The 24107-nt window shown below is 58.1% G+C and overlaps 1 protein-coding gene across 1 annotated transcript in view; it reads left to right on the top strand.

The window, feature by feature from the left end:
• Positions 1-24107, top strand: part of SPEG (striated muscle enriched protein kinase) — a 55763-nt gene that overhangs the window by 19748 nt on the left and 11908 nt on the right. Inside the window, exons 7-26 of the mRNA XM_089916332.1 lie at positions 6313-6494; positions 6729-6817; positions 7732-7907; positions 10368-10628; positions 11752-11910; positions 12008-12197; positions 12304-12527; positions 14923-15042; positions 15293-15397; positions 15903-16109; positions 16494-16617; positions 16732-16907; positions 19439-19551; positions 19899-20067; positions 20314-20713; positions 21747-21804; positions 22400-22477; positions 22585-22763; positions 23280-23306; positions 23941-24093. Of these exons, the coding sequence (XP_089772458.1) occupies positions 6313-6494; positions 6729-6817; positions 7732-7907; positions 10368-10628; positions 11752-11910; positions 12008-12197; positions 12304-12527; positions 14923-15042; positions 15293-15397; positions 15903-16109; positions 16494-16617; positions 16732-16907; positions 19439-19551; positions 19899-20067; positions 20314-20713; positions 21747-21804; positions 22400-22477; positions 22585-22763; positions 23280-23306; positions 23941-24093 (3190 nt within the window). The remainder of the gene's footprint in view (positions 1-6312; positions 6495-6728; positions 6818-7731; positions 7908-10367; positions 10629-11751; positions 11911-12007; positions 12198-12303; positions 12528-14922; positions 15043-15292; positions 15398-15902; positions 16110-16493; positions 16618-16731; positions 16908-19438; positions 19552-19898; positions 20068-20313; positions 20714-21746; positions 21805-22399; positions 22478-22584; positions 22764-23279; positions 23307-23940; positions 24094-24107) is intronic.

Here is a 24107-nt window from a genome sequence, read left to right as displayed (position 1 = left end):
TTTCTTGTGTTTGGAGAGTGCCAGATACTTTTTTCCAAACCCTTTCACATTTCTTCTCTTACTTGAGCTGCACCGCACCATATATACCCCTTGGAGAGGGACATCTCAGGTAGTAATATTACCATTTTACAGATGGGAAGATGAAAGCATAAAGTGACAGAGTTAGCACAAGGCCAGCAGCCTTTACTGAGCATCTATAATCTGCCTGAGAATGTTAGAAGCAACAGGTGATTTAGGGTGATGGAAGCAGATAAACTTAGTATGGATGGCAGAATAAGAGGACATGACCCCTTAGCATTTACTGCGTGCTTCGTGCGTATCAGGCCCTGTGTTGGTTGGGTTATCACATTTAATCCCCCACTGGGAGGTAGCCTCTATTATCACGCCCATGTTACAGATGAGGAAGCTGAGACTTGGAAAGCTTTAGCAAATTACTCCAGAGCATCACTGATCATAGAACCGATGATAGAAATGTTCTTACGTGCACTAAACGGGTAGCCACTGGCTACATGTGGCCGGCCATTGAGTACATGAAGTGTGGCTAGTGTGACCGAAGAGCTGACTTTTCCATTTTATTTTAGTTAAAGTGACTGAAATAGTCTAAGGAAGCTAGTGGCTACCTGTTGGGGTGCTCAGCTCTAGGAGCGGAGGCCACTGGGAGGCCGGGTCATAAAATGAAGCCCTGTCCCTGGGTCTCCCAAACCTGTACTCCTAACTACTGTGCTGTACCATCCCTTTTCCCACTACTCTGAAAGGGCTCAGGGTTAAGGTAGAATTGTGAGCCTGAGCTCCTGGGGCAGGGGGTGGAGAGGCAGAGACTATCGATGCCCTCTGTGGGTGGGTCAGCCTGGGGGGAGGGTTCCTCTCCTTCCTCTCTGAGTCCCCACCTTCCCCGTGGCTCTGGTCCTGCTTTGTTTCCCTGAGTGCCTGGTGTGCCCATGCTTGGCTCACCCCCCACCGCAGGCTCTGGTCAGGAGTAGGGGGAGTATAGGGGATTCGTGCACCCGGGCCTCCATCCTGCTGCCTTCAGTCCTCCCCTCAGGCACAGGTCTCATATATTTGAGCCCAAGGTTCTAGAATTTTCCAGCTGAGACCTTGACTTCTATACTTCCCCTCAGCTGGCCACCGGGTTCTCATCTACAAAGCAAGGGTCATTGTAACTCCTGGGCTACTTCCTTGATAAGATTTGTGAGGCTCTGTGGGGCTAATGATTTAGCTAAGGACATTTTGGCCAGAGGATGAGGCTTAACAAAGCTCATTCTGGTCCCACCTATAGGACCAACACCACCATAACAGAAAAGAGGTGGTTTATTAGAGGTCATGAGTATAAAAGGAAAGGAAGAAGAAATCACGGCACCAACATCTGCCCCCCTCTTTTCCTGGCCCTGGTCTTGGCCGGCTGCTGCAGGATTACAGGTTTTCCCTTGGGAAGGCAGTGGCTGCCCATGGAGAGGATCTTGAAATGCCACACGGCCCTTTTGTCCATCCTCGCTGGGGGTTTGGACAGCATCTAAGAAACCAGTGTGGTCCCTTGACCCGACTCAGCCCTCCCTCCCCACTCCTGTCTACCAGAAGCAGGTCGGCCCCAATCGGTGCCCTCCCCCAAGGCTGTTACCTCAGAATGGGGGTCCTCACGCACAGCTGTCAGAAGAATGAGGGTGGGGAATTCCCTGGCAGTCCAGTGGTTAGAACTCAGCACTTTCACTGCCGAGGGCCTGGGTTCCATCCCTGGTCGGATAACTAAGATCCTGCAAGCTGTGTGGTAAGGCCAAAAAAAAAGAAGAAAAAGAAGAATGGGGACCTAATCTATCATGGGTGCCAGTTTATCTAAACGTGCAGCAACCCCAAGTGACACACGTAGGGAGTTAACCACTTCCATGGCTAGGTCAGGCTGCCCAGGTGAAATGCTCTCCACTTCGTTGTCCATTTTAAGCCAAAACGGAAACATTCTCAGCACAGCCCTTCTCCTTTTCCCAGGGGAGATACTCACGGCAGCACCTGCGGAAATTCCCAGCTGCAGGCCAGCCCTGTGCATTCTTTTCCCTCAGTTCCGTGGTGGGATTGCACAGCAGACATATATAGAAATCCTGAGACGGTGCGTGTGGAGAGCCGGCTGTGAACCGCCAGACCATTTATGTACGTGCTGTGAACCTCCAGCACGTTACTCCTTCCTCAGAAACCTCACGGAGCTCCCCTTTGCCTTCAGAGTGAAGGCCACACTCCTGGCCTTGACCACCTGGACCTGAGGATGACCCAAGGGTGGCTGGAGGCACCTGCTCCAGCACTCCATGTCCACTTCTTTCTTGTTTACCCGGTTCTGAGCCAGAAGGTTGAGCTGCAGTTCTCTGCACACGCTTTCTGCCTTTGAGCATTTGCTCAAGTGGTTCCCTCTGCTAGGAAACCTGCTTAAACCAAACTCTTAATTCTAATACCACCCTTCCATCAGTTTTCCCTTCTTCCCTGAGCCAAGAGCAATGTCCTGCTCTCTGCACTTGTCTGGCCCTTATCTGCCCCTCTCTTGCCACCTTATTCGTGCTTGCTTTTATAGTCGTGTGTGTATCTGGTTTGTCATCCCAACCAGCCGGAAGGTTCCAGAAGGACATCACTGTGTCTTCACCCCTGCAGCCCTTCCAGCCATACCTGAGGCCCTCCTGGACAGTCGGGCTGAGTGGACCGCAGGGACTGTGTGTGAGGTGGCAATGGGGGTAGAGACTTTCACAAGGCCCTGGAAAAGCCTGGGTCCCATGCAGAGGCTGGGCGGGACGTGCATCTGCAAAGGGTAACGAGGATCCGCCTGAGAGTCGAGGTTGGGATGGCAGAGGAGGCCACAGAGTAGTGGTCCTCGAAGTGTGGTCCCCAGACCGGGACCGTCGTCAGCACCTTGGGAATGCGTTCGAGATACGTGATAGCAGCCCCAGCCGGACCTACTGGATCAGAAACTCTGGGGCTGGGGCCCAGCGAGCTGTGATTTAAGGAGCACTCCACGCGATTCTGGTGCCAGGTGAACTTTGTGTAGCACTGCCGTGAGGCAGGGACCTTGCGCCAGGTGGGCGGCCAGGTGGTCAGGGCGAAGCATGTGGGCTGTGGAGCCAGGCCTCCAAGGTTCGGAGCCTGGCCTTGAAGTTTGTTAGCTGAGTGAGGTGAGATTTAGTGATACTACCTTTTTGGGTTGTCCTCCTCCCATGAGGGTCCCAGGGGTCCCTAAACTTTTGTGTGCATAAGAATCACCCTGGGGGGTGCCCTTTAACAAATTTCCTATGCTTCTTCAGGTCAGAGTAAGGCCCAGAAATTTATAGTTTAAACAGGCTCCCAGGTTGTCCTGATGTGGGTGGTTCAGGGACGACTCTGAGAAACCCTGATGTAGAGGGTCCTGTGTGACGCCTTTCATGCAGGTGGCTGTGACTATATCCATCCTGGGGACACCTTAGGGGATGTTGAGATGCACTGGTCTTCCCAACTTGTGGGCTTCCCAACTTGTGGGCTCCCCAATGCCATTATTTTCATTAAATGAATCTGACCTGGAAGCAGTGTTGAAAGGCGAGAGCAGGTCACAGAGTGTGTAGGGGCAGCACATGGCAGGCATATGTGCATCTTAGATTTGGGGGGCACCTGCTGCCGTCTCCTTGGCTGGTGTAACTGTGTTTCCCACAGTGAGAGCCAGGCTTGTGGGTGGAGCAGGGCTGGGATATAGGGACAGAGATGGTTTTGGCAGTGGGGCCAGTGAAAAGTCGGGTGGCACCAAGGCCTGGTTTGGAGCCCCAGAGGCTCTGCGAGCTGGAGACAAATCCTTGATCAGCCTCCTTGTTCTTGCAGTTCTGGGGGTACAGAGGGGTGAGGGGCCACTGCCTTGTTTTGAAGAGGCCTAGTTATGACTCCTTTGGAGCCTGAACGTCCTGCCTGGGCTGCTCTGACTGTTCCCCTCTCTAAGGGGCTTGAGGATTCTTGAATCACTTGGTCCCCTGATGCCCCTAGGGTGCTATTCCCCCCGACACCACCAGGGGTCTCTGGCTGCTTGCAAACCCTGCCCATCCAGCTCTAATCTGCGCAGCCCCTCCCTGGGCCCTTGAGCTGCTTCAGTGCCGTGCAACCTGGAAGTGACCCCAGAGGGGGAGGGAGTGCCTTCCTCCAGGGACCGTGCCGGTGATCTCAGCATCAGCTAGTGGCCCAGCCCGGAGCAGAGGCCCATCAAGGGCCATCCTGACTTCCCTTTCCACCCCCATGTCAGGACAGACAACCTGAATGGTGCCCCCGCCGCCCCCGCCCCCGCCCTTCTTCACTGGGAGTGTTGGGAAACACGGGTCACAGCTTGGGAATGTGGCGCTGGGGCATGGGTGATAGGAGGCGGGAGAAGGCCATGTGACCTCTCCTCAGCGGCTCCCCTGCTCTGCTGCTCTTCTCCAAGCCCCATCGCCACCAAGTCCAGATGGGTGCTAGTTGTGAGGGGTCACTGAGGGGAGCAGCCCTCATCCTCCTGACTGTTGGCTCTGGTGGGGCTGACGGGGTGGGGGAGCGTTGCCAACAGGTCCCTGGTAGAGCCTGTAGGAGGGGGGTTGGGTGCAGACCCAGGAACCGGGGCGGGGGTGGGGGGAGGTTTGCTGGGCCAAAGCTGCCATGGCAGGAACGGGGAGGCAGAGGTGGGATTCCGGGCCCCTCAAGTTGAGGGGCCAGCATCTCTGGGAAGGAGGCCGAACAGCTGATTCTTAGCACCAGAGTAGACAGGGTATGGCCCTGCGCCAGAGTATTTGAGGCTTGATGGTGTGGATTGCAGCATCAGGGATCTTGGCAATTTGGTCAGGGAAAGGGGCACCACAGGGGCCATTTGTCGTCAGTACCTCCTCTGGTGGACACATCCAAACAAATGGGTCAGTGCGAGCATGTTGACCGCTGCAGTGAAGTGCCACCCCCATCTTCCCCCGGGGACTGAGGCCCCCGTCCTTTGAGTGGAGGTGCCACTGAGGGGGCTTTGTTTGTCAGGGTTCAGGAGCTGTAAGGAGAGAAAAGGCAGATCCCGCTGCTTGGGAGTGAGCGGGGTGGCTAAATACAGCTGGCTGCTCTGCCCCTCCCCTCCCCTCCCCCTCCACTCCAGGGCCCAGGCTGCCTGTGGCCTCGCAGGCACCACCTCCCCAGCCAGCTGCCTGCCTGCCACCCAGCCTGTCCCGGCCTGGCCAGCCCTCACCTCCTCCTTCCCCTCCTCAGGCTCCTTCCCCTCCCCCAGGACCTCGTGCAGAGCCTCAGCAGAGTGAGTGGGGCCAGGCAGGCTGGGCTTCTGCTCCCTGGGGAGTGGCCGGCGGGGGGTGGGCAGTGGGCAGGCAGCCGGAGGGCCTGGTGCCAGGACAGAGCCTTCGGGGCAAGCGCAGGCTGGGGTCCGTGTGCAGAGTCTCGGGGTGAGTTGGGGTGCAGCCCTGCCCCTGGCATAGCCAGAGGGGCTTGAGGTGGGGGGTCAGGAGGAGGGCTGGGGGCTGCGGCAGATTCATGTCTGTATTTGGCAGTCGGATAGGAGCCAGCTCAGTGAGGCTGGGCCCCTGGCCAGTTGCAGGGGAGGGCATCAGTGCTCTGGGGACACCCCTCCCCCAAAGCAACGCTGGTGCCCCCTCCTCTTCCCCAGGCTGAGCCGCCCTTCTCTGTGGATGAGTCAAACTCTGCTTTCCCAGCGCCTGAGAGTTCTGGGGGCTCTGCTGTAGGGATGAGGCCAACAGGTGTCCCTGGGGTATCTGGGGCAGGAAGCTGAGAAGGGAGCGGGGGAAGGGCTGGCTGGACAGTGCCGCCTCATTGGCCCTGGCACTGAGGTCAGGATAGGGCTTGTCTGAGGTGTGTGTTCCTCTGCACCAGGCCCGGCTCACCCGAGAAACAGGTGTCCTGGTTGTGCCGCTCTGGGGTCCAGAGACATGAACCGCCTGCATTGGGAGCCTGCAGTTCTGTGCAGGGAATGTGGGTTCCCTGCTCCAGTGGAATTCCAAGTCTCCCACGGCCCCTCTGGTGCCTGAATCCTTTGCCCCAGGCTGTTCCCTATGGTTCCATCCCTCAGGAGGATCAGGGTCAGGGTTCGGAGAGTCTGTGGCAGAGCACGAGTCAGGGGCTCAGGGACAGGAAACTCCTGGGCAAGGTTACTCAGCGAGTGAGTAGGAACCCCGGGGAAGTAAAGTCAGGGCAGGGCTGGCCTGTGGGAGCTGCCTGAGCTCCTGGGTTCTGGGATATTGCAGACCTTATCAGGACCTTGACCCCAGGCTGTCCCATCCAGTTCTCTCTGTCTCCCTGCCCCCCTTTCTCCCCTGGCATCTCTACGCCACTACCTCTCCTGTGTCTCTCCTCCAGGCGGGTCCACGTCCCCTTTCAGCAGCCCCATCACCTCTGACGAGGAGTACCTGAGCCCCCCAGAGGAGTTCCCAGAGCCCGGAGAGACCTGGCCCCGAGCCCCCACCATGAAGCTTAGTCCTGGCCAGAACCGCCGTTCCTCTTCCTCCGACACTGGCTCCAAGGCGCCCCCCACCTTCAAGGTCAGATCCCTGAGGCCAGCCCCCAGATCCCTGGGTGCCCCTATTCCTTTGTGTGGCCCCTTGGTCTTGGGGCCACGCCAGGCTCCAGCAAGGCCTGGAGCCTGGTCCCGTTAGCCCTTCTTATCCAGAGCCAGCCTTAGACTGGTGTGGAAGAGGCCTCTGTTCCAGATCCCCCTGCCCCTAGGAGCCAAAGCTGGGCCTTGTCTCACCTGACGCTTTGGGGTTCCCCTTCAGGTCTCACTTATGGACCAGTCAGTGAGAGAAGGCCAAGATGTCACCATGAGCATCCGTGTGCAGGGCGAGCCCAAGCCCGTGGTATCCTGGTGAGTAGCAGTCACTGACCACTGTCTGCCAGCTTCCCCCACTCCAGGCTGGGCCTTGTGAAGCCTGGCTTTGGGTGGAGGGCAGTGGACCCTTTGTGGACTTCCCAGTGATCTGCCCTAGGGGGCCTCATCCCAGGTGCAGTGGTGCCGCTGCCCGCAACATGCTGCTGCCCCTTGCCTGGCGTTCATCCTCATTCAGGGCTTCCCCTCTGGGGAGGGGTTTGGGTAACGCATGGTCTCCTGTCTGTCTGCTTGGCATGACTAGCAGGAGTCATCTCACTCCTGAAGAAGCCTGTCCCCTGCCATTCCCACCTCAACACCCATCCTTTGACAATAGGGTGATTTTTGAGGCCTGTTCTGCGCGCAGCCCTGTGCTAGGCCCATACACGACAATTTGTGTCCAGAGTTAAACTTGGGCCTCAGCTGCAGCGCTTCATCCCAGGTGCCATTTGATTACTCAGTTCACTTAGCTTTCTGTTGGTTTGGGTTCTGTTTTTTCATTTTTAATTGATTATCTAGTCCCCAGTGTGATCTTTTAACATTCATAGTCCTTTTGGGAAGTGGGAAAGCTTTCTGTCCATTAAAATAAATAAAAACAAAACATGAAATCTAAGAATTGTTAAGATCTGAATAGCTTTGGTGCTGCTCTAAGTGCAGTTAGGTTCCAAGAGGGGAGAGACCCAGGTGGGCAGAGGGGGCTGGAAGTTCCTGGAAGGGGTGGGATGGTAGAGTCAGGGTGAAAAGCTAGCCCCGTAACCCAGGGGTGAGGGGTGCCCACAGTCAGCGGGATAGGCCTGAGGAGTGGACAAATGATGTGGAGGGAGGGGAGGCCTGCTTGGTTCTGCAGCCCCACTTCCCCACGCCTGCAGGTCAGGACCTTGGGCCCAGGGACTAAGTTCTAGCCCCTCTGACAGGCTGAGAAACCGTCAGCCCGTGCGCCCAGACCAGCGGCGCTTCGCCGAGGAGGCAGAGGGTGGGCTTTGCCAGCTTCGGATCCTGGCCGCTGAGCGGGGCGACGCCGGCTTCTACACTTGCAAGGCGGTTAACGAATATGGAGCTCGGCAGTGCGAGGCACGCCTGGAGGTCAGAGGTGAGTACCTCACACTCTCTACGAACCCCCTGCCCTGGACCCCGCCTTGTCCCTACCCAGTTGTCAACTTTGACACTAGCTTAGTTATAGCATGCCACAACTGAGAGGGCCTTCGAGGTCCCGAAGTTCAGCTGCTTATGCTGTAGTTGAGTAAACTGAGGCCCAGAGAGGGTAGGTGATTTGCCCAAGGCCACACAGCAAATTGTTCAGTGCTCAGCTTCCTACACAGTACTGCCTTTCCTACACTCAATCACGCCTGCCCTGGTGCCAGCCAGAGAGACCCTGCTTCCTGTTGCCGGCCGTCCTCCTCCCACACTCTTCCAAGCCTTTGTCACCTTGCCCTTGCCAGGCCCCCCCTCACACCCACTCCCACTCCTCTCTCGCCTCCTCTGTCCATCCCACGGCTATGCAGAAGATACTGTGGTTGGGGGTGGCAGTGGGGAGTGTCTGATAGTTGGACCCGTCCGGAGGGGCCCTTGGAGTGACTTGGGCATGGAGCATTGCAGGGCCCCGAGGGGTGTCAGGGTGAACAGAGCTGGGAACTGTGGAGAGGGCTGGGCCCCTGGACTCGGGACATAACGGCGGGCGGCCTTCTGGGCGTCAGGGACGGCAGGCCCTGGCCAGGCTGCCCTCGGGGGTAATGGTTTTCCTCGTGAGGGCAGGCCGTCTGCCTCACATTCTACTCACCCTTACCTGTGGGCAGTTCAGGGCCAGGAACTCCTCGGTAGCTCCACACTCAGCCACCACCGCTCTCTTCCTGGCAGAGGCCAGCTCTGAGAAGACCCCCAGCCCCCTGTTGGAGCCTGGACGCTGAGAGTCATGTTCAGCTCCCTGGGCCCCCCAGCCTCAGTTCCCCTGCCCTGTGCCTCCGGCTCCTGCGGTTGCCACCTCCTCTGTCTCTGAACTCTTCAGCTCTCAGCCCCCCGAACCCAGCCCCACTCTCTGACCTGCTCCTTCCCCTCCAGGGTCTGGCTCTGCCTTGCTTCTCTGTGTTAACCCACATCTCGGTGCTTCTCTCTCTTTGGAATTCTTCCCACTATCCCCCAGGCTTTGGGGTGCCCCTGACGCCTAGGAATGCCTCTCCCTTGGTTGCCCAGGGCTTCTGCCTGCCCAGGAGCCCCGGAGACCTGGCTGACTGCCAGCCCTCACCCCAGGGCTGACCTTGGGGGAGCTGGAAGTGGCAGTGCCGCCCTGGCCATTTTAGGGGGGCCCTAGCCAGGTCTGCGTGCGCGTGCGTGCCTGTGCTGCGTGGGTGTGCGTGCGCTGCACTAACCTGCCGCTTGCTGACTGAGGTTTTTGTCTGTACACAGGCGAGTGAGCTCAGGGGCCGCCTGCGCTCCCCCCGCTACCCTCCGAGCCGCGCCCCTGTCTCAGGCACCTCTCGGACCTCGCTGTGTTTCACTGCCTCCTGCCCACAGACCCTGCCGGCCCGGACCCTATCCCAGCCTCCCCTCCCCTCCCCACCCACGCAGTATTCTGGGATAGCCCATGAGCCCCTGTGGACCCTTCCTCCCCCAGTGGACATATGGCTGGGCAGGCTGGGAGCCCCCCCCACGGACTGAGTGCCAGGAGGGGGCGGCCCTGAGGGGTATCAAGACCACCCCCCAGTCTGTCCCCGAAGGGGAGCACCCAACGAGTGCATGTGCTGCCGCTGCTACAGGCCCTGTCTGTCTTTCCGTTTGTCTGTCTGTGTGTCTGTGACAGTCAGGGAAGGATGCCTCCGAGCTGGTGTGGGGTGAGGCGGAGGGGGAGAGGACAGGGCATGGCATCCATAGGATGGAGGGGGCCAGAGGGGCAGGGGGCTGTGGACAGGGGGATCAGGGGGCACTGACCATTCCAGAAGAGGGGGACATGGGCACTGACCATTCCCGAAATGGGTTTCAAATGGCACAATACTTTTTATTTCACAAGAGACCAGAAGCCAGAGGCCCCTGGGCCTTGTGCTGACGAAGAGGCCTGGCTGAGTTCCGCCCCAGGGCAGGCTTAGGGCCCATTTGGGGCTCCCTTGTTCACGGCGAGGGCCAGGGATGCTCTGTCTAGGAGTGAGGGAGTTAACCAGGCTCGGTGCAGGAGTAGGGGCCTGCTGTAGTGGGTGTGGACGTATTCAGAAATACCTGTTTCTTAGCTCAAATAAAGTCCACTTTGTACCCAGCTGGTGTGCTGTTTTCTTTTTCCGCCGCCGTCTCTGCCCCTATGTGGCCCTCTCAGTTTTCATGCCTTTGATTCCCTCCCACTTCCCCTGAGTTCACCCTCTCTGTCCCACGTGGGATTGCCATCCTGAAGCCAGGCCTGGGAGCTCCTTGCTGTCTTGGCCTGCTGGGTGGGTGGGCTTTCCCTGTCTCCAAAGGAACAAAATGCATCTCTCTCTCTGTGTCTGTCTGTCTCTCTGTTTGTGTGTGTGTCTTCCTTGCCCCGTGTTTCTCTGCTCCACGTGTGCCCCTTGTGGCTGCTTTCCCCCAGCACACCCTGAAAGCCGGTCCCTGGCCGTGCTGGCCCCCCTGCAGGACGTGGACGTGGGGGCCGGGGAGATGGCGCTGTTTGAGTGCCTGGTGGCAGGTCCTGCCGACGTGGAGGTAGACTGGCTGTGCCGAGGCCGCCTGCTGCAGCCCGCACTGCTCAAATGCAAGATGCATTTCGATGGCCGGAAATGCAAGCTGCTGCTCACCTCTGTGCATGAGGACGACAGTGGCGTCTACACCTGCAAGCTCAGCACGGCCAAAGGTAACTGCCCGCTTGGGCCAGAGGGCTGCCGCCGGCACCCAAGAGCTGGAGGGAGGGGAGTGGAGGTGAAGGACCGGCGCAGAATAAGACGCCCAGGAAAGGGAGCTCCATCTCCTGGGAGAAGACCAGTGGGGTGGGAGATGGTGCTGTACACCTGCCTCCATAAATCAGCACTTGTTGTCACAGCTGGCACACAACACGTTCTGTGTCAGTGTTCGCTGTGGTTCCTGTTAGGGAGCCAGCTGCTGAAGTGTGGTGACCACACCTGTGCTTGGGTTCCAGTTCTTGCCCTGCCACGTACCAGCCACGTAACTTCGGACAAGTCACTTCATCTCTCTGAGCTTTAGACTGTTCATCTGTAAAAAGGGATCATAATACCTATCTCATAGGGGGATCGATAGGACCAATGAGATAATGTATGTAAAGAACAAAGCACGGCACCTGGCAAAGTGTGGCACCTAATAAATGTCAGCCATTATTATTATTAACGACATCTCTGACCTGGTCCTTGTCCTCATTTGAAGAGCTGAGATAACGCCTCATCTGGTTGTGGTGTTGAGCACCTAAGGTGACATTAGAGGGGCTTTATAAGCAGGAAAGGATCAGGTCAGCGTAAGGAGCTCTTATTTCCCCCAGAAGATTCTGTGTGGGGTGGTAGAGTGGGGCACAGGGGCATTTGCTCTGGGTCTGGGGTGCGGGTGAGGGAGTGTGGGCATGACCCATGGACAGGGGAGAGTTCCAAGGGTAGGGGAGAGGGGTGTGGGGGAGGGAGTGGGCTCAGCTTCTAGACTCTTCTCCTAGAGCTGTGCTGAGATTCATCCTGGGTGGGCAGGATGAGGTGAGGGGGGAAGAGCCAGGCCAGGCCCTGGACTCCTGCTGTATCCCCAGCCACCGTGGCAGCCTGCCGCCCACCCTTGCTGACTGCCAGCCTCCTGAGATGGTCCGCTCTTTAGATCTTAACCATTGCCTCACTCGGGTGCCCTGGGACCTCGCTGGGCTCTTCCCAGGCTCCAGGTTCTGGCCCAGCTCCTTTTTCCTGCCCAGCACGAGGTCAGGACCCACGGGTCGGGGTGCCTGGGGCTCTGTGGGCTTCCCTGCCCCAGCGCTGACCCCTCCTCACCAGATGAGCTGACCTGCAGCGCCCGGCTGACAGTGCGGCCCTCGCTGGCGCCCCTGTTCACATGGCTGCTGGAGGATGTAGAGGTGCTGGAGGGACGCGCAGCCCGCTTCGACTGCAAGATCAGCGGCAGCCCGCCCCCCTCTGTTACCTGGACTCAGTTTGGTATGGCCCTCCGCCCTGCAGATGTTGGGGGACCCCCAGGGCCAGAGGGGAGGGCCCCTGGCTGAGGCTGTTCTGCATGCCCGCCCCTCCCTCCCAGGCCACCCCCTGGAGGAAAGCGAGAACTTGCGACTTCGGCAGGAAGGAGGTCTGCACTCGCTGCACATCGCCCACGTGGGCAGTGAGGACGAGGGGCTCTACGAGGTCAGTGCCACCAACGCCCACGGCCAGGCCCACTGCTCAGCCCAGCTCTACGTGGAGGAGCCTCGGACGGCTGCCACTGGCCCTAGGTACCGCCCGGGGCCCCCGGTGCTGCCAGGGCTGCCTCTGTGGGGCCCCGGCCCTGTGGTGGGAGGTGCGGCTCCGGGCCTCTGGGTAGTTGTGTGGTTCTTACAGCTCGAAGCTGGAGAAGATGCCGTCCATCCCTGAGGAGCCGGAGCAGGGCGAGCTGGAGCGGCTGTCCATGCCCGACTTCCTGCGGCCGCTGCAGGACCTGGACGTGGGACTGGCCAAGGAAGCCATGCTGGAGTGCCAGGTGACCGGCCTGCCCTACCCCACCATCAGCTGGTTCCACAATGGCCACCGCATCCAGAGCAGTGATGACCGGCGCATGACACAGTGTAGGTGTCCGGGAAGGGACCCTGCGGGTGTCCCCTCCAGCACCGTCTTTGCTTGCAGTGCCCGCCCCCCCCCCACCCTCGGGCCTTCCTTTCCTCACCTGGTCAGGGATGGGGCATCTGGGAGAGGGGAGCCCAGAGAGGCTATGGGGTCACTGCCTCCTTCCTTGAGCCCACATGGCGCCCATCTGCTGGGTCACCACTCTGGGCCTCGGTGTCCTGTTAGCACTTACTGGACTGACAGTCCAGCCTGCTGCTGACCGTGGGCAAGTTACAGAACCCCTTCAGGCCTCGGTTTCCTCATCTGTGGTAGGCTTGTTGGGAGAACTGAAACAGTTAATACACAGAAGCGCTTAGAGCAGGGCCTGGCAAATAGCGAGGGGCCGGTGAGTGTTAAATCTTAGTGTTACTGCTGTTACTGTTGCTACCGTCGTCACCCGTGTCGATAAAGTGATGCTGCGTACGCCCCCCTTGAGAAATTCCAGTGAAAAGCCTGATGTGGGTCGTGTCTGGAATCAAAAGGATGCTTGGTCCAGGGTTGTTCAGTAGTAAATAAAGAAGATAGAGCAGGGAAAAATACTTTCTCACGGTGTATCTCAGTTCCATCCTTGAAGGAGTCTGAGTCTCGTGTGAGAAAGTTTACCTATGCCTCGTCAGACAGTGCCACCCCACGACCCGTGGTGGGCTCCTCTCACGGCTGCCGCGTGACAAAACTCCCCTCTCTTAAGCGCTTCCTGAGTGCCAGGCCCTGAGCGCTAAAGACCTGACGTGATGATCTCACCTCCCTCACCACGGGCCTGTAAGGCAGGTACTATGACCCCTGTTTACAGATGGGGAAAGTGAGGCTTACAGAGGGACAGGGGTTTACCCAAAGGCAGACAAATACCGTCTGACTTCCTAACCAGGACGTCCCCTGTCACCCGTGCCCCACTCTCCCCTCCCATCTCCAGTGTCACCACTGCGGCTCTGCCCCTCCCCTTGGCCCCCTCTGCCACTGTCTTTGCTCAGCCCACAGGCTTCCTATCTCTCAATCTGCTCTGAGGCCCCTGGTGGGTGTCTTTCTCAGGATCTGAGCTGGCGCCTCTGCTTCTGTCTGTATCTGGGGTCAGTGGCAGCCCTGGGCTTCTCTTCCTTTATAAATAGTGTCAGCAGAGATGAATGAATGGGTGGGTGTTCCATGCAGAGATAACCGCTAAGAGAAGGGAGGGGTGTTTGGGGATGGCCCTGACATCAAGGAAAGAGGACAGTGCAGATCTCTTCCCCTTCACGTCCCGCCAAGGATGGCCTCCTGACCATCATTCAGGAAGCACGGTGTAGGGAGAGGGCTTTGGAATCAGAGGGAACCAGGTTCAAGCCATGGCTTCATCATTTATTAGCCGTGTGACCTTGGGACAAGTTCGTTAATGTCTCTGACCTCACTGGTAAAATGAGGATACTTTTGCAGGGTTGCTGAAAGGATTATGGAGAAAAAATGTATGTCAAGTATCTCGCGTGGGCTGGGTACAATGCAAACAACTCTTACCATAATTTAGAATCTAATGTATTTGCACTTACTGCATGCAAGACATCCAGTTCTGGGCCTGGCAGGACATACAAGCCCTGTCATTAAGGAGCTTACAGGAGGCGTGATGTGTGCAAGAAAAGAGGAAGGACCACCCAGAGCACCGTGGGCTGGGCGCTGGAGGTCCCGGGGAGGGAGTCAGAGATGGAGGTGCAGAGGGGACCAGGGGTGTGGGGAGGAGTTCCCAGGGCTGACACTCACTTGAACTGCATCTTGAAGGAGAAAGAGGCCTTAGGTAAGAGGAGAGCTGTCTAGAAGGGAGGAATTTTGTGAGCAAAGGCCTGGAGAAAGAACTCATGTGGCTTGTTCAGGGAACCTGATGGTGGGTCAGGGTCAGGACGTGTAGGAACAGCAGGAAGAGGCGAGACGGGAGTTTGGGCTGAGGGCTTTGGAGGCCACCTGGTTAACAGTAGGTGCCATTAAGGTCCCCAGATCGAGAGATCACATGCGATGCTGCTGGTGGGGTGTGGACCGCACGCGTGGAGGCTTTCATGGGCTCTGAGCTGGAGATGGGACCAGCAGTGGCTGTGAGGATGGAGAAGAGGGGGCTCTCCAGGGCAGGAACCCACAGAAAGTGAACTGGCGTGGGAGGAGGATGAGAAGTGGCTGGGCCTGTAGTGCTGGAGGGACAGGCAAGAGGTGCAGGGCTGCAGGTGTGCACTTGGTAGCCTGGGCCTAGAGTGTGCTGCGTGATGGACACGCTTCTTGTGTCTGCCCCACCCTTCCCTTCCACCTGTAGCGGGTGAGAGTGAAGGGGCTGGCCTGGGGGGCATGGGCCCACCCTCCAAAGTATCCTCCTAGCTCAGACACAGTATCACTGTCCCACCCCGCCCACAGACCGGGATGTCCATCGCTTGGTGTTCCCTACTGTGGGACCTCAGCATGCTGGCGTCTACAAGAGCGTCATTGCCAACAAACTGGGCAAAGCGGCCTGCTATGCCCACCTCTACGTCACAGGTGAGGCAGGTGCCCTCCCGGTCAGCTGTGTGCACAGCCTAGCCTCTGGCCCACCCAGGGGCCTGGGTGAGGGCAGGGCCTCCACACCAGCTCCCTCCCCCTCGGTCCCCCGGGGAAGCCGGCTGGCCTTGCCTCTGCCCCCGTGGCTGTGCCCCCGGCCGGCCCCCAGCCCACTGCCTGGAGGCCTGGTGATCCTGCGGGGCCATTGAGCCCAAAAGGACCCAGCGGACGGCGGACCTGTGGCTTTCAGATGTGGTTCCAGGCCCCCCAGATGGCGCCCCACAGGTAGTGACTGTGACCGGAAAGATGATCACACTCGCATGGAACGCCCCCAGGAGTCTCGACATGGCCATCGGTGGGTCCCAGCCACACAGGGCTATGGGTGGGGGCGGGGCCACTGAGGGCACCAGGAGAGGAGGGCAAGGCCCAGGGGGGCCTACGGGTGCGGGCCTCCTCCCCACGGTGGACAGAGCCCTGGCTCTGGGTCAGGAGAGGAGAGAAAGGGGGGCTGCCCCGTGCCCTTCTCTTCTCAGAGGGACTGGGTGCTCGGGTTGTGGTCCTGGGGAACGCCTCTCCTTCCCTGTGCACGATCTCCTACTGCTCTGTGTCTCAGTCTCCCTACCTCAGGTAGTAGCAAGGAATCGGGACTAAGTCAAGGTCCCTCCATGCCTGTAACTGGATCCCATGCCCGACACCTCATGGGCCCTGAGCCCGGCCAGGCCTGTGGCTGGGCAGGAGCAGATAGGGGACGGGCAGAAGCGACAGGAGAAACTGAGGCAGGTCCTCAGAGCAGACTGATGCTGAACGGGGGCGGGGGGCACCCCAGCAAGGCCCGCCTCTAGCAGCTGCCTCCCCACCAGACCCGGACGCCCTGACCTACACTGTGCAGCACCAGGTGCTGGGCTCAGACCACTGGACAGCGCTGGTCACGGGCCTGCGGCAGCCTGGGTGGGCGGCCACCGGGCTGCGTAAGGGGGTCCAGCACATCTTCCGGGTCCTCAGCACCACCATCAAGAGCAGCAGCAAGCCCTCGCCCCCCTCTGAGCCCGTGCAGCTGCTGGACCGCGGTGAGCCTGGTGTTCTGTGGGGCGGGGGCGAGAGCTGCTGGGCCAGGGAACTGGGTGTCCATGGAGGAGGCTCCAGGGCCGGTGTGGACGTGACAACTAGGGCGGGATTGGCGTGGCTGGGCGCGACCCCTACCTGTCAGAGTGCTTCCTTCTTACTCTTAAAAGGAGCACACACAGTGGGCAAGGCTGAGGCTCTGGTGTCCAATCCCAGCTCTGCTCCTTGTTTCTGGCTGAGTTCCCTAGACAAGTCGCTAAACCTCTCTGAACCTCGGCTTCCTTGTCTGTAAAAATGGAGCTCGCATGGTGATTGGGAGGGCTCAAGGAGCAGTGGGTGCTGAGGATCTGGTGTCAAGCCCAGCATAGAGCCAGCCCTTCTGCTCCCAGGCCCGCCCCTGGAGGAGGCGCCCGCCGTGCTGGACAAGCCAGACATCGTGTGCGTGGTGGAGGGACAGCCTGCCAGTGTCACCGTCACCTTGAACCACGTGGAGGCCCAGGTCGTCTGGAGGAGGTGGGGCCCACCTGGCATGCCCTACTCCTCACGTGAGGCAGTCCCGCTCCAGCCGGCCAGGCCGACCTCCCTGGGGCTGGATCTTGGGTGACCTCCCTGTGCTGTGTCCCTTAGCTGCCGAGGGGCCCTCCTAGAGGCCCGGGCGGGTGTGTATGAGCTGAGCCAGCCAGACGATGACCAGTACTGTCTTCGGATCTGCCGGGTGGGCCGCCGGGACGTGGGGGCCCTCACTTGCACTGCTCACAACCGCCATGGCACACAGGCCTGCTCGGTCACACTGGAGCTGGCAGGTAGGTGACAGCCGCCTCCTTCCCTCCCCTTCCTCTGAGGCCCACAGCCCTCTCCTCACACCCCCAGGTGAACACACCTACCTGCCAATCCTAGGTCTCCCCTCTCAGGCCTGTCCATCTAATGGCCATAATAATAGCAGTACTAGTAACAATAGCAGTACTAATAAGATACTTATTGAGCACCTAGTATGTGCCAGGCTCAGTGCTAAGTACCTTACGTGTATCACCTCATTTAATATTTACATCAACCCTGTGAGATGGAGTCAGTTATTATCGCCATTTTTGCAGATGGGGAAACTGAGGCCCAGAGAGTGTGCTAAGTAACAGGCCCAAGGTCACACAACCTAATAAGTCAGGAGCTGGGATTCAAGCCTGGACGCCCTACTCCAAAGCCAGACAGTGTTCTTAGATCCTGTGTTAAACACAACAGGAAATAGTACTTCAAATGAAACAAACTGGGAGGAGGTGGGGGACCAAGTCAATTTAAAAAAGAAAAAGGCCCAAGTGAGGCATCTTATCCCCAGACTCCCAGCTCTGGGGATCCTGGCTGCTGCCCTTTCACACAAGCCTGTTTGACAAGGCCTTCCAACCTTTGCAGTGAGGACCCTTTTTATAACTTCTCCTTTCGAGATGTAGTCTCTCAGACTGTAACATGCATGAAGTAGTAATTGTCTTGTTTTCCGGTTTGTTAATTATCTCTAGACATATGTAACTGCCACTCCGAACGTCAGATCAGCGTGAGCTAAACAGTGTTACGTGCTGAGTAGATAAGATTCCAACCAACTGCAAAGAAGGTGTCATTTTAGTTAGCACAGGCCATCTTATCGTGGGGTAAATGTACACATTCTAGTGCTTTAAAAAAAATTGTTGAAGTTCACTTGAAGCCTTCTGATCCTTTGACCTTCATAGACTGACCTCTGTCACTGCCCCCATCCCCACTCCCAGCAGACCAGGGACCAGATTCCTAGAGGGCAGAGCAGGCAGCCTTAAAGTAGGAGAGAGGTGGCAGTAGGGTGTGTGAGGAGGAGATACGGGGACGCTACTGGCCCCGCGGTAGATGGGGTACTGGTTTCCCTTTTATGTGTCTTCCCCCTTTGCCCAGCTTCCCCCCACCTCATCCCGGCACTTCCTACTCAACCGCCACTTTGCTCCTTGGTTGTGTGTGTGTGTGTGTGTTTTGTCGGCGCACTACGTGGCTTGAGGGATCTTAGTTCCCCAACCAGGGATTGAACCTGGGCGCCCCGCCCCGCCCCGCCATGCAGTGGAAGCCCGGGGCTAACCACTGGACCACGAGGGAATTCCCAACTGCTTTGCTCCTTGACAGTACCATCTGCAGGACTCATCTTTCTTCCCAGATATAGGAGGAGCCTTGGGGTTTGGGGAGGCTCTGGACACTGAGAGCCCTGCAGCCAGCCTGGCTGGGACAGTGACTGAGGGAGACTGAGTGCCAGCTGGCCAGGGCTAGAGCAGGCCTGGGGCTTGGAACCACACCCCCTCCTGCTGTGCCCCACCCCCTTCCCCCCAGGTGGGTGGAATGGCCTCTTTTCCCCGACACCTGCTCCGCTGTTGCATCTTCCCCAGGATGACCTCCCCCTTTATCTGAATAAAGGCTGAGCTGTGTGCCTGTGGCTGGGTTGTGCTCCTTGCCCAGCACCCCTGCTTTTCCCTCAGGGCCTCTCTCTCACACTCCCTTTAAAGCCCAGATCCTCAAACATTCTCAGAGGAGGGGGAGGGCACCAGGAAGTCATAGGCTTCTTCGAAAAGCACAAGCACATTGGAATATGTATTTAATTCCATCATGAGAATTAGAAGCTGCTTTACCAGGAAATAACACAACCGCATGATATGTGCAGAGAATAAAGTCAGTCACATGTGGGAGAACTAAACTGAGAATCGGTACCCGTGGATTCATCTTGCCATCTCCCAGATGGTTGAAGGCCCCTTAAATATTTAAATAAGATTCAGAGAGAACACTTCAAGATAGAGGCAATGGCCCTCTATGAACTTGATTCAGGGTCATAGACTGAGCCACCTGCAGGGCCCAGGACGGTTAGAGTTCCAGAAGCCCGTGGTAGGACTGTGCTGAAGGGCCACCACCCACAGGTGGCAGTGTCGGCCACTCCTCGCCAGCCCATTAATGCAGTGAGGGAAGCAGCTCAGGACAGCCAGTCCTGATTTTCCAAGAGAGGCAGGAAGTCCAGATTTCTTTTGTGTGTGAAAATCTCCTAATTTCAAAGCTGGCAAATGAATACTGAGAGCCAAACAAAGCAAGCCTGCGCCCCCGGCTTGGGTTTTCTGGGATTTGGAGAACATCACGTTTGGATTTGCAGGGACAGCGTTTGGTCCAGGCCAGGAACTCATGTTGCTGGGGGTGGAGTTTGAGAGCCCCAGGGTGGGCTGCTGGGGCTCTGGGAGGGGGCAGGGGGGGTCTGGTGTTCCCCCTGAGCCAGTTGCTGAGGGAGGGCTTAGAGAGGCAGGCCCCGTGACCCCCATATTCTCTCCCCTCCCTCCCCCACCCTCACCCCTGTCAGAGGCCCCTCGGTTTGAGTCCATCATGGAGGACGTTGAGGTGGGAGCTGGAGAAACCGCTCGCTTCGCCGTGGTGGTTGAGGGGAAGCCACTGCCGGACATCATGTGGTACAAGGTCAGAGGCTGACGAAGGCGTCCATGGAGTCCGAGCTGGGGTTGGCCAGGAGCCTAGGGGGAAGGGAGGAGTGATTTCCTGGGGGCGTGGGAGGGGTCAGGGGAGCCTGGACAGAGAACAGAGCAGTTGCCAGAGGTGTGATAAGGAGGAGGAAGTGGGACCCAGAGGTGCTGGTGACGCTGGGAAATAAGGGTGGAGCTGATCCTGGGTCTGAGCAAGGCCCCTAGGGCGGAGATAATGGTGGGCCCTAAGGTAGGGATGAGACTGGGTCTCTGGCGTGGAGGTAAAGCCGGTCCCAGGTGGAGGGGAAGCCAGGCCTGGACTGGAGGTGACGGCCACCTCTGCAGGACGAGGCGCTGCTGACCGAGAGCAACCACGTGAGCTTCGTGTACGAGGAGAATGAGTGCTCCCTGGTGGTGCTCAGCGCGGGGTCCCAGGACGGAGGCGTCTACACCTGCACGGCCCGCAACCTGGCTGGTGAAGTCTCCTGCAAAGCAGAGTTGGCTGTGCACTCAGGTGGGCTGGAGTTCAAGAGGAGTAAGGCCAAGGGCTCACCCAGGAATCCCATGTGAGCGCCCTCCCACCAGGAATCACTCACCCGGCCCTTCACTCCAGACCACCACCTGCTCCAGCCCCAGCAGCGCTGCCTCGGGCGCCAGCATTCTCACTTCTCTTCCGTGTCTTCCACCTGCCCTCCCTGTCCCAGTCTCTGCCCTCGTTCCTTCTTGCCCTCTCCACCTAACACCAGGCATCTCTCCTCAGCTCAGACAGCTATGGAGGTGGAGGGGGTCAGGGAAGACGAGGAGCGGCGAGGAAGGAGACTCAGTGACTTCTATGACATCCACCAGGAGATCGGCAGGTGTGGGGCTAGGAGGGGGTGTGGTGTCCGGGGCCCAAGGGAGGCTGGGCCTGAGGCTCAGCAACTGCCTGAGCCCTGTCCTCTCCCTGTGTCCTCACCCAGGGGTGCCTTCTCCTACCTGCGGCGTGTAGTGGAGCGAAGCTCCGGCCTGGAGTTTGCAGCCAAGTTCATCCCCAGTCAGGCCAAGCCAAAGGCATCGGCATGGCGAGAGGCCCGGCTGCTGGCCCGGCTCCAGCATGACTGCATCCTCTACTTCCATGAGGCCTTCGAGAGGCGCCGGGGACTGGTCATTGTCACCGAGCTGTATCCTGGGACAGGCTGGGTGGGTGGGGGACACATGGCCTGAATGACTGGTCCTTGTAACAGCCAATTAGCAACACGTTTCACACTTTACAAAATGGTCCCATTGACAGCTGGGAGTTCTGAAGACATAAATACTTCACAGAGTGGAGTCTGGAGACTTGTGTGAAAAACAACGTTTTTTAGCTTAAATTTACATAGCGCTTGATGTGTGCCTGGCAGTGTTCTAGGAGTTTTACAGATATTAATCTATTTAATCATCGCGTATGCTTATCTCTTGGAATTTTATTATCCTCATTTTATAGTTGATGAAACTAAGGTATAGAGAAGTTAAGTAACTCACCCGAGGTCACACAGGTGGCAAAAGGCGCGTGATTTTTATCATGAAATGCAGTACAGTATATCTGAACATTTGCAGTGACCCCATTAATGCTTGGCTTTATTTGAGAGGCTCTTCTCATAAAGAATGGATTTTATCCTTTCATAAGAGCTATGGTTAAACAAAGTCACACTGAGGTAAGGATGCTGGATGGTTGGCTTGTCACTGCCACCTGCAGGGTGACCGTGTCCTACATGCTAGCCTCCCAGTCTGTACTGTTCGAACCCAAACCTCAGTAAAATGACAAATGATTATGTGTCGTGGGCCTTCTGGGTCATTCTCAAATAGAGTCAAGGAGTTCCATCCACAGTCAACAAAATGCTGCTCTAACTTGATCCTTATAGATACTTCACAAGGCGGGTGAGAGGAGTCTTACCCCTATTTGACACCGGAGGGAACCTAGGCTCAGAAAGGTTAGGTGACTTGCCTGAGATCCCACAGCAAGTGAGAGTTCAAGCAGGGTTGTCCCATCTAAGCACCCAGATGACAGGGGGAAGAGGGAAGGTGCGGTTGCTCACTGGTAGCAGATGTGCTTTTCGGGGAAGGAGGACCCTGTGCTGAGCTGGGACCCAACTTGAGCTCGGGGGGTGGAGGGCACTGCCTAAGGCAGGCCCAGCAGTTGGCACTGGTCACTGTTCTCCTTGATCCAGGACATAGCTGCACAGAGGAGCTGCTGGAGCGAATGGCCCGGAAACCCACCGTGTGTGAGTCTGAGGTGAGGGCAGCGGGTGGTAGGGGCCAGGTTGGGTACCAGTGTTCACCCTCCTGAGCTCTGAGACCCGAGGGGTGCGTCCTGGGCATGCCATCTGTGCCCACGAATAGGCCAGGGGTGGTGTGGAGAGCACTGTTAGGTAGGCAGCAAAGCCCCCTTCCCCCATCAGAGCAGACCCCCACTCTGGGACTTAAATTGTCTTCTGAAAATTTCGGCACCCACCCTGGCCCCCAACTCTGTTGTTTCCCAGTATTCCTCACATAAAGGCTCCTCAAGCCTTACCCCAGAAGGAGCCCCATGTAGACTCTGTTCAGTCTCAATGCTGTCCTGCCATGTAGGGCAGTACAAGTTGTGCACTGCACAATTCTTTTTATTATCATGCAAATGGCACCCTCCGATAATGGTGCTGTGCCCAACTTCTGCAGCTGTATATGGAAGCCCTGAATCTCAGTAACCCCAAACCTATGTTTCAGCCCCCTCCACCAGCCACCTGAAGGCCACTTCCCAAGCATGGCCTGGCTTTTTGCTACAAGCCTGGTGGTGATCAAACATAATACCCCGCCCCCCCCCCCGGACTCTGGGCCTCCTGTTTCCACAGATCCGGGCCTACATGCGGCAGGTGCTAGAGGGAATATGCTACTTGCACAAGAACCGTGTGCTGCACCTGGATGTCAAGGTGAGATGCAGGTGTGGGGTGGGGCGCAGGCAGCACCTGTGGGAGCCAGGCACTGGGGTGTCCTCCCCGCTGCACTCAGCTCCCATGTCTTGCCTTGTGTCCTGCAGCCTGAGAACCTGCTGGTATGGGATGGTGTTGAGGGTGAAGAGCAGGTGAGGATCTGTGACTTTGGGAACGCTCAGAAGCTGACTCCGGGAGAGCCCCAGTACTGCCAGTATGGCACACCCGAGTTCGTGGCACCTGAGGTTGTCAACCAGACCCCTGTCTCTGGGGTCACTGACATCTGGTAACGTTGGCATACTGGGCTGCTGGGACGGGCCAGGGCAGCTTCCCTCAGTGCCATGCTGAGGGCTCGCTCAGTGGCACAGAGGAGCTTTATTAAGCCCGGATGCCTACTGTGACAGTTGGCTGGTGGCATTGCTCATGGGGGTCTCCTGCCCACATCACTACCTCCCCCTCATCCATTAGGGCTGACTCAGGGCCTCAGCCCTCACAGTCCTGGGTGCTGGGCCTCCACACCTACAGCCACCTTGTCTCCCCCAGTGAGGTAGGCATGGTCTCTTGGTCCCCAGACTCCTCTGGGCTTCCTAGGCCGGCCCTGCCATGACCCTTAAGTCCTTCAGGCATGTCGGGATCTCTGGGTTCAGGGTCCTCCCCCAGGGAGGCAGCCCGGTGCCCATTTGTCCACGGCAGTGTTCACAGGGAGGACCTTTCCTCAGTAGATCAGTGGTAGCAAGAGGACTGCTCACTTCCGGTGGGAGCTGGGCTGTCCTCTTACCCATCCACTCTCCTTTCCCCTCAGGCCCGTGGGTGTCGTCGCCTTCCTCTGGTAAGGACCCCTCTGCACTCAGGACCCCGTCTCCTAACAGTCTCGTAGCAGGCCCACCCCTAACGTTTGCAGAGCCTGGGGCAAGAGAGAAGTTGGGGGCCTGCAGCCTGCCTCTTCTCTTCCTCACCCTGGTTCCTTCCTGCACTGGGAGGGGCCTCACATGCATGAATGTGGATACCCAGACTGAGTGTCCAAGCTCTGTCCGCCACCACACCCCTCCATAAGGGGTGGGCACACGTGGCGTGCTTGGGAGGCCAGTGCCGGCTCAGTGCAATTTAGGCAGGGAACTAGTCCAGAACATGGGCTACGAAGGGAAGGCCCAGGCTCCGGGGGCATATCCCCTTGGCACAGGCTCCTCACCTCAGGGACAGGCTGCGGCTAGAGGAGGGCTGGAACAGGTCCTCTAGAGCACGGGCCTGGGATAAGAACCTGGTGGCCCAGGTCTCAAGGCAGTACTGCCTCCTTGCCCATTCAGGGGATCGAGTAGGGGCAGGACAGGCAAAACTCTGCAAGATTCTGCCCAGATTCACCCAGCCTCCGCCTGTCCCCGGCCCTGTGCTCCCACTGGCACCCCACTTTGTCTCATCTCAGCCCCGGGGCCCACCTCTCACTCCAGCCATCTCCACCCCTGCAGCCTGACGGGAATCTCTCCGTTTGTCGGGGAGAACGATCGGACAACATTGATGAACATCCGAAACTACAACGTGGCCTTCGAGGAGACCACGTTCCTGAGCCTGAGCAGGGAGGCCCGGGGCTTCCTCATCAAAGTGCTGGTGCAGGACCGGCTGTAAGTACGAGGCC

The sequence above is a fragment of the Delphinapterus leucas genome, chromosome 8, assembly GCF_059928025.1.
Source record: "Delphinapterus leucas isolate spDelLeu-1000000601 "Yukka" chromosome 8, BTC_Dleu_Yukka2, whole genome shotgun sequence".
Taxonomy (NCBI): Eukaryota; Metazoa; Chordata; class Mammalia; order Artiodactyla; family Monodontidae; genus Delphinapterus; species Delphinapterus leucas.
Note: the sequence above shows the minus strand (reverse complement) of the source record. Positions and strands in the feature narration are given on the sequence as shown.